This window comes from Podarcis pityusensis (genome assembly GCF_964106645.2).
Source record: "Podarcis pityusensis genome assembly, chromosome: 1".
Classification (NCBI taxonomy): Eukaryota; Metazoa; Chordata; class Lepidosauria; order Squamata; family Lacertidae; genus Podarcis; species Podarcis pityusensis.
Genome location: NC_138028.1, coordinates 69,113,082 through 69,123,157, shown reverse-complemented (window position 1 = coordinate 69,123,157; position 10,076 = coordinate 69,113,082). Strand labels below are relative to the sequence as shown.

General features: G+C 37.9%; 1 protein-coding gene across 3 annotated transcripts in view; it reads right to left on the bottom strand.

Moving 5' to 3' along the window:
- Positions 1-263: 263 nt before the first annotated feature.
- IRAG1 (inositol 1,4,5-triphosphate receptor associated 1) overlaps positions 264-10,076 on the bottom strand; it is a 94,395-nt gene continuing 84,582 nt past the window's right edge. For 2 of the 3 annotated variants that reach the window (XM_081013096.1, XM_081013098.1), the window contains exons 32-36: positions 9,513-9,608; positions 8,930-8,994; positions 7,132-7,251; positions 4,949-5,077; positions 264-3,506 (exon numbers count right to left, since the gene is read on the bottom strand). In XM_081013096.1, the coding sequence (XP_080869222.1) occupies positions 3,257-3,506; positions 4,949-5,077; positions 7,132-7,251; positions 8,930-8,994; positions 9,513-9,608 (660 nt within the window). In that variant the 3' untranslated portion in view covers positions 264-3,256. Of the gene's footprint in view, positions 3,507-4,948; positions 5,078-7,131; positions 7,255-8,929; positions 8,995-9,512; positions 9,609-10,076 lie in introns of all 3 variants that reach the window. The other variant, XM_081013097.1, reaches the window with a different exon arrangement.

The window sequence follows — 10,076 nt, the reverse complement described above, 5'->3', positions numbered from 1 at the left end:
GAAGCATTTAAATTTATTCCTGATTGTTTTTGTGTTTCCATTTCCATTTAAACTTGTGTTTGTACAAAAAGCACACTTGAGAAGATGAGTGCTTAACCCTGTATTACTGAAAACAGGGTAGAGAGAAAGAAAGAAAATTTCAGCACCTATTTTTTCTTAAAGATTGCTAATCATTCCATACATACAACTTGTGTTCTCTGATGGAATTCCTAAGTGCCCATGCACAGAATAAATAAGTCACAAATGACATGAGCAACACAGAGGACTCTGAAACAATATTTTATTTCCAAATCTCAAGTATGTGATGCTATACAGTACAATACTAGCACACCTGTGCAAAGTTTTACAAAATTTAAAACAGGATACACAAAATAGTGCCTCTCGAGTTCCACCTACTTTAAAACATCAGTGCTGTGCACAAAATACACATGTGTCTTGTTAAAGCCAAATAAATAAAATATTGCACTTCCAAAAAAACAACAACCCCAAAACAAAATCCTATTTTGGTGTGAATGGTGTAAGATTGCTGACTTGCTCTTTGTAGCCACATGAGTCTTGTGAATTTAAAGGAACAGAACTTTTTTTTTAGAAAGACCCCCCAAAATGCATCATCTTTTCTTTGTCTCAAAAAATATGGCACTGATTTGTAACCCATTGAGCCAATACTTATTAACAATTTAATTATGTTTGGTCTAAAATCCTGTTAACAAGAAGACTGGCATTTCAGGTGCTCTATACATTAAACTGTTTTCCCAATAATTAGTGAAACAGTAAATCATTTTTGTAGCAGGTAGATGGCCCCATGTGTCAAAGCTATGCATCTTAAGTAATTCTACTTTTAAAAAAAATGCAGTGGTTTCACAGTAGAATTCTTGTAAGGGAAGAAAATGCAGAATGAGGTGTTGCCTCTCAACTTACATTGGTATTATCCCATAGAGTTGGTTCAGGTTTAACATTTCTGCTGCCTTAACCATGCTTAAGGACTTGGGACTACATGCTCTGCCCCACCTGCATGCTCAAACCCCAACCTCCATATATGAATTCCTTCCGTTGGCTTTAACCATGATTAAGGCTCACATCAGCATTGACTTTAATGATGGTTAATATACTAATTAGGGTTTGCTATTGAACAGAAAGTGAAAGTTTGTTTTAAAATTCTGGTTAGCAGCAAACAGTGGTTTAGTTCAGAGGTAATGTAAACTTTAGCAGTAGTTAAGATTGGGAGGAAAATGGTAGAGAATTCACTCCAGAAAGGTCATGGAGCTCACTCCTGCAATTTATGAGCAGATCCATGATCTGACCATAGCTGAACAAAATGAACTACTAATATCAGAATTTAATTTTGTAAAGTTGGTTGATCACCTCATAAGAAACGTTCCACTGTCTAGGGAGTTAACTTTTCCCTTTTACTTATTGAACAAAATATATAAACCACCTACTTTAAATAAATAAATCAAGCAGTTTACATAAAAGAGCTTTCTGATTTGGGTTTTTGCAATACCATTGTTATTCCTAATTTCCTGATTGTCTGTAGCAGAAGGTGTGCCTCAACTATATTTCACTAGAGTGAAAAACTACATTGTATCTATTCCATATCAAAGTCATTTCATCCAAAAGCCAGCAAAAAAACTTTAATTTGATTATTTGCCCACCTTTAATTCCCCTCTTCCAGTTTGAGATCAAATGACACACTTTCTCATTAGCCTTATTAAACGTACTTAATCACAATATTTACTCTTCTGGAGCCGCTTAAGAGACATATCTGAAAATTCAAAGTTGTGTTTCAAACAGCTGCTTGAGTCAAAATTAAAATCATACCACACTTCTATTTCCTGAGACTCTAACGCTCATTAAACTGAAGATAAATTATCAGGCATCAAATGACATCAGTTATAAGTTTATACTGGGCTCTACCTCTTTATCCTTCTCAACGTATAAAACAGATTCCTGCAAGAATAAGTTCCTACAATATGTCTAAGTGTTCAACAGAGTTTTGAACTCAGGCCCAGCTAGGAAAAGCTATTAATATCCTGTCTGAATCAGAGCTCACCATGCTTCCAACACTTCCTTCTGTGCCTCCAATTCCAATACAAGAGAAGTTATCAATTTCAAACACAAATGAAAGCTAGATAAGCTTGTGCAAAAGGCTAGCACAGTATGAGCACAAACATCACTCAAGATGCTTCCTCCAATAGAAAGCTTCATGAATGATGAAATATACTCAGAGTCGAGTATGAATTTCATGCTCAGTACATAACAAATGGTAAAACCACATCTGTGTTGTTTACATTCCATTGGCTGAAATGTTCCCTGACAGAAATGTCAGTTCTCCTCTGCAAATATACCACGCCTTCTTATATGAATGCAATGTAGTTCTTTTAGGTTTGCTGTGCTTACAGCAGGTTACCAGTTATCACCAACGTGGGTGACAGATTTTGCAGACCCAGAGCCATTCCACACTTACTACAGCATGTCTTCTGTATGCATAATAGAGACTGTATGTGACTGATTGGGCACCTCCACTGAACCCCACCATGTGTATCATGTACCGCATGCACATGACTCTGGTGAAATCTCCCCATTCAAAAAGAAAAGAATGAACAAAGTATGTGTGAAGTAACAAAGACTGTGTTGCAAGTTATGTTGTATGTGTGGTGGAGTGACAAATGTTCCTGCTTCCATTCATGCCGAGAACCTGTTTTGAGACCATTGGCACCAGCTTGTAGCCAGGACACAATGCCTTTAGTATTTTTCCATTTAATCTTTTGCTTATTCCTTATGATTGTGAAATCAATTCTCTAATCTATTATAACGCTAAGGGCTAAAAATAAATAAATTGAAAAGCCCCTGAAATTTATAGAAGGAATCAGTGCTGACATTTATATAGGAAGAAGGCTGCGAGTGACATCCCTCAGAAGCACTGGAATTTGTGTTCCACCTATAACCTAGATGTCAATGTCCAGTTTTTGGTCAAACACTATTTTTATATTCTCATGTAGTGATATTCAGGTACATCAATCAAATAACAATTAGCATGAAAGAGAGAACAGCATTTATTGGCTGGTGCATCTGGCTAGATAAAAATCACACGGCATTCACAAGTCTGATGGCACAGACGAAATTAAGCAGTAGGTTACTGATCACATTTAACCACCACAAAAGTGACAAAGCACTGCTCTGCTTTGTGCACCTCGGTTCTCAAACAGGTGCTTACTGCTGTATCGTTAAGTGGTTCTCCTCCCCATTCATGCTTTTGTTATTCCGTGCGCTGATCATGTTGCAGTCCTGAGTTCCACCAGAAGTATTGCTGGACAGCAGAACAGGTAGCTTTCACACGTGGCCCAGTCGACAACTCAGTACAGGAGGAAAAGTAGTTGTATAAACTGGAGATTCCCAGCACCACAGCAAAAATGACGATAACAGCAGCTACAATCCAGAGCACGTTCCAGTGTTTATGCAGTTTGGGGTACAGTATTTGTACATAGTGGATAACAACTTCAAGTTTGCTGTAAAATGAAAAGGAATCAAGCAAGTATGTAGAAGTTACAAGTTAGGTAGTTCCGTTATTTGGAAAGCTACCATATCAGACTGAATGGCTTAGCAGTACAGATGGCTATCCACATCAGGCCATATGCCACAGGATCAAAGGTACAGCTGTCCCCATGAGCATGAAGTAGTTCATTATTTTTGTCTCAATTTTAGTACTTTTATAATACATATCTTTTCTCTTTTTGTTTTTTGAGATGAGAATTGACATATTCATATTAAAAGTATTACAGTTGGCATCAGAAGAAAATGCAATATTTATAGCATCTACAGTCATTTAGATTTTTCATCATGAGATGAAACTGTCGTCAAAGGTTCCAATAAAAACTAGATGAGAAGCTGACTGTCAAGGAAGCCAGTATATTCATTAAATTTGACTTCGGTTTCACAGCTATACCATTTAAAACTTAGGCTAAGAGTATTGAAAACAAACAGGTAACACACAAGTATTCTAACAGCTCTTGTTCTAAATCAGTTTGTAAAGAGTATTACTTCTTGTTGTTAGCTGCTCTGAGCCTGGCTTTGGCCGCAGAGGGCAGGAAACAAATAAAAATTTATTATTATTATTTATTAGCGGTGTTTTAAAGGGGTAGGCCCAAGCCCTAGGACTTTTGTGCTGGCCTCCATATCTCCTCCACTCCCACCTGCAAAAAACGTTTTTCAAAACTTTGCTTAGAGGCAGCAAGGCAAACCACAGTACCATTAAGACCCAGCCACTTGGCATCTTAATTAAGGCAAATTAAGTCCTGACAGCAAGAGTCAGAGTTTGTTCCCCCCATGCTCTGAAACTTGGCTTCAGTGTGCATTTTTGGTTATAGAATAGCATACGCATATTCTATGCCAATTTGCCTCATAAGTCTGTGCCCAGAGTCTTTTAACTGCTTAGGATATTCCTACACAATCCCTCACTTTCTCCTTCATGTAACATAAATGTATTTTAGAGGCTCAAATGTGCTTGAATCATCATGTATGAAAGCACTCCTTGTCCCAATGCCTTTATAAATTTTACCCACTGGCTCATATGAACAATAAAATGCCAACCTGAATTTATCTGTTTAAATTTCATCTTTCCAGGAACAACAGTAACCTTGCCTCTGTTGCCCATAAAATTATTTTTGCTTGGAAGAGTTGTTCTAAAAAAGCTGGTTGGAGTAGCTTTACCACACTGATGGCATTCTTCTGAATCAACCTCCAAAGCATGCCAGAAGGCAGCACACATTTAATGAAACAAATTAATATTCACTTTCTAAATCAGAGGAGAGACCTCCAGCTGTTGTTGGACTACAACTTCCATCATCTCTGATCATCTGCTATGCTGGGTGGGCTCAATCAATGGGTGCTCAAGTCCAACAGCATCTGGAGGGCCACAGGTTCCTGACCCCCTCTCTAGCTGTTTTCTCACCTGTGCTGCTTGCTGATTTCATCGTCGCTTTCACCTGCTACACATTCTTTGGGGCTCTCATCTATTTTCTCTTCATCATCTTCTTTCAGCTCTTCAAGTTCTTTGGTTTTCTTTAAGCCTTCCTGATAACTTTAAGAGGAAAAAAGAAAAGAAAAAAGACGCGTGTACTCTTCTTTTTCATTTTTAAATAAAGAGCGTAATTTTTAAAAAATATATCTGATAATCTAAGGTTGGTTTCCAAGTTACCCAGGTATTCTATAATAATAAGGTATGTATTTTGAACAAACCTAGAAATTCATTGAGGAAAAGCAGAGTGAAAGAAGGCTTTGTTTGTTTGCTACTATGGCATTTCTCTCTAAGTTTGAATCAGGTGGGTAGCCATGCAGCTTCAGGGGCAGGGCCAATCATACGGTTCCACTGCCCCTTGATTTCATGGAGCCCCTTGTGGGTAATCAACATGCAAATGGTACTATAATGTCACCTAAATCTGACCTGAGAGGCTATTGTTGTATCAACTAGCTTTAGAAACAACCAACGTAAAACAGAATTTGCCAAAAATAAGGAAAACAATTCTCAACTAAATGTAGGACAAAATACAACCTCATCCAAACACAATAGCTGGGTCTGAAATTTGCTTCATGATCAATGGGCTGGCCTTGATAAACAGGGAATGCTACCAACAAAAGCAAACAGAATACTCCAACATGCAGGTGGGGAATGGGCTCAGTTGGATATCCATGAATCGTGATGAACAGAAGGAGAGAAGAGCACAGGCAAGCTACCCACACATAATTATAGCTAAATGTAATTATGAGAGTTGAGTAAGTCCTGTTTATTTTGAGAACATGTCCCTGCTAAAACGCCACACAGTTGCTCTTCCAGGGACTGCAAGTTAAATCGTGCAATGTTAACTGGTGACACCTATAGAGGCCATAGTCCCCCTATCCAAATTATCATCAATGCTGGAAGACACATGATAAACTCTTCAGATCAGTCAAGATTGTTAGAGTCTAGTAGTGTAGTAGAGATTATAACATTACTCTTTAAGCACTAGTGATAACTGCAAATAATCTGGGCGATGTGGAATCCAAATCAGTTTCAAACTGGTTTAAGTGGTGTGGCTTTCTTCCAAAGACCATGGGAAGCTACTTTGTATTTGCTAGCAGAAGTATTCAGTCTCTTTCCTGGGCTAACAGTTCTAGTGGTACAGAGGCAGGAGCCAAGTTACATAATAAACCACCGTGTTTGTAGACACATTCTAAATGGGGAATTCTGACCTTCCTACTTGTTATGGAATTCTAAACATGAATAGAGGTTGTATATATTTAAAATTAACAGAAGTTATGTCTTATTGGTTTATATGCTAAACACACACACATTACCTCAGGGTTCTAGTTGTCTCACCAACAACAAAGCCCCTACTTTGGAACTGGCTCTGCTACTCAGATATATGAGCCCAATGACTTTCAGTGAATCACTAGACATAATTTATGATGTGAATCATGCTTCTTTGGTTACAGTTTTGTTTTAATTCTTTTCTCAACTTAATTGTTATTAGCCTTCTGAATACTTGGTGCCCTTCTGTTTTTGCTTAAATGTAGATGCACAACTGCTATGGCAACGGAAACTGATGAGAAAACAAAGGAATGAAATGTGACTATCGTCTCACTGAATTTTGTGTGTGTGTGTGTGTGTGTGTGTGTGTTAATTTGTTCAGTTTTGGAAATCCCATATTTACAGTATAAGGACAAGCATGAAGGAGGTTTTCCAGCCCGCTCACAGGTCCTTATAATATCAGTGGAAACAGTTGGTCCTGGCAAGTATTAACTGATTTCAATTTAACCTGAGGACTGCCATTTGTTTAGTTTAATTTTAATTTATTTGAATTAATTTTGGGATGCATTTTAATCGATTGCTTATTTTTATGTATATTGTGTTATTAATATAATGTTAGCTGCTCTGAGCCAAGCTCCGGCAAGGGAGGGTGGGATACAAATAAAAAATAATTATTGTTTATTATTATTAGAAAGATTCTACATTTCTGCAAATCATTTATTTGCATAGCAGCCTATAACATTCATGAAAGCATGAGGAACCCATACACAACTGCACTAGCTAATAATTAATAAACTGCCCATAATGTAGCCTCCCTCTTTAAGGATTCAGAATGCACACATACTCACCCTTTGTTATAAGCCTCTTCTTCTATTTTGGCTTTTATCTCTGGGCTGATCTCTTCCAAGGCACTCTGTACTGGTGCTGAAGGAGGTGGTTCACTCTCAGGGTCCCCATTTGATTTTCCACTAGTAAATTTAAAATTAAACACAGATAACTTTATTATCTCATCTAATATTATGTACCCCCACCAGAATGCTTATGGGTCTCTTGATCTTTGGGAGGGTCTTTGACGTCCATACAGTGCAAAGCCTTATAAATACAGCTGGGCTGAACACTTGATCCAGCCCTAGTTGGTCTTTTAGTGGGAATATTACATACCACAAAGCTCAGTGGGTCAAGCTGCCATTTGACTCCTCCCTTCCCAGAATTGCCTCCTGCAGTTTCCCAATATAACCCTGTAGGGTATTATGAAAGAGCGATTGCCTTGAATTTTCCTCTTCCTTTCTCATCCCTTTTTATTTTATGTCACACTCCCTTGCAATTACTTGAAATGGTAAAGTGCCATTATGTGTACACACCTTCAGATTTGTTGTGTGCTCTGTGCTTCCCCTCTGAAATCCCTTTTCCATTCATAACTTTTGCCTAACCAATTCTATTTCATCTTCTCTGTTTTGGTACTTACCATGTTCACACGCTCTGGAGCCCCTATTGCAAAACTGAGTGCACATTCTGGCTAAGTTAGTTCTACGACAAATAGAGTAACAGCACTGTCACATTCAGTCAGCAGGTTGTTTTGGGTCAGCTTTACTAACATGAGGTGTTCTTTCAGACCTGCTTGGCTGGTCTGGATAGCCAGACAATATACGTAGATTTTAATAAAATTCAAAAAACAGAAACAGAAAGCCTTGTCCCAAAGGAAAGGGTTGCAGCTTGATGCTAAGCTTCCCTGTCCGTTACGGAAGCAGAAGCTATGCAAAAACAACTTGGGGGATTCGCCTTGGTGATGTCAGAGAACTGCAGTCCTGTCTTGGGCACTGCTGCCTTCTGATTGCTGCTTGGCTGCCAGCACATGAGGGAGGAGAGATTTTGTAGGGATATTGTACAACTCCAGCAATTCTCTCACCTCTAAATAAAAATGATCCTGGAGAAACTCCACTGAAATTCTCATTGCTGTGGAAAAGTTAGATACTTTATATAAACACAGCATCATCTTGGACCCTTCAACAAATCACTAATCATAATTCTGAAATGTCAGCAAGAGATTTCCTTCAAATGTGCTGTATTTCCTGAAGGCAAGTGCTCTGCCCTGTGAGAAAAGCTGCCAATATACAGTAAACTTTCTAGGAAGTACGTTCATGCATGGAGTTCCAAAACACAAGCACATCCTGTGTTCTTAAGAAAAATCTTTCGATAAAACCTGAAACAATGGCTGGGCTGGGCATTTGTTATTCTCATGTTTAAAAGCCTTCGTTCAGCATATTACTTTAGGTTGTATCTATCTAAATTCTACCCAGAACACAATGGACCCAAATTAGTCATGTCAATCAACTTCAATGGGTCTACTCTGAGTACAACTAACATTGGATTAACCTTTTATAATACACATTATTCTGGGATGGGTACAGATAACTTTTTGAGAGACGTAACTGCCGGGTTATAGCATGGACACTGTCTGTTAACTTTTTTTTAAAAGGTATAAATAATGCAGATGGGCAAGATATTTAAATTACTGTATCTACCTTCATTGGCAAAATATTGATCCTATTCCATCAACTTAAACTCTTTAAGGAAAAAAGCTCTTTTTATGCCAGCAGGAATTATCTGCTCTACAATTCTCAATATAGTAAATATTTGTTAACTCACTTCTCTATAAGCGCTGATAAGATGGGAGTTGATGTCAGATTGCTTCTTCCATTTGATGACTCAGACTGTGGATAAAGAGGTCCATTCAATTTCATTCAAGCAGCAAACAACACAACTGTATTTCTTACATGAAGGTGTACTCAACATACATACAACAAAAAATTGAACGGTCCCCAAACATAAACTAGGTGTTTTCCTGCGTACAGGAAGCCTAGTATTGTTTAGAACATCTCTAAATACCTCCTCTATAGAAAGGACAGGAAGCCTACACCCCTTCAGATGTTTGTTGGACTCCAACTTCCATCAGCCACAGCCATGATGGCTAATAGTGATGGATGGGAGTTGTAGTCCAACAACATCTGGAAGGCCGCAGGTTCCCCATCTCTGATTAACAGTATATTTCTCACCTATGTCTGTGTATCAACATAGTTTACTTCTGATGCGAATCTTTTTTATTTATTTATATTACTGTTGTATCAAATAGCCTCAGATTTATAAAATGTAGCACAGTCACACCTGTGTGCAAAGGTTTTTCTTTAAAGCTTTGGTTTCTCTAGAATGTTAGAAATTTGAAAAACCTTACCAGGGATGGCATCAAAGGTATGGGCGATGCAGTAGGTGACTGGCCAGGGAGCTCAAATTTTGAAACAACAGCAACACTGACTCGTCTTCGAGGCATCTATAATAATAATAAAAAAAATTTCATTACATAAGTGACTCCAAGTTCTATTTTCATAGGCTGCATATCAGGCAGATTAGGGGAAAAGAGAAAAAAAAAGACAAAACCATGGGTATGAAAGTTCTTTCAGGAGTGACCTTTATTCATAGTTTGAGTCTAAGGGGTTAAATCTGACAGTGTGGGTCCTGCAGAAAAGTAAAAGACTTATGGGAAATGATATACAATGAATTGAAAAAAAACGTTTTAAGATAACTTTTGTCCAAAAAAAAACACAAAAAAACAGAAGCCTTTTTACTTGAATTAACAAGGGATGAAATATCAAGGGACTTAAAAAGACTATTCATGTATGCAACAGCCGCAAGAATGTTGCTTGCCCAGAAGTGGAAATAAGAGAAGGTACCAACAAAAGAGGAATGAATAACTAAGATGATGGACTATGCCGAAATGGCAAAGATGACCCTGAAGATC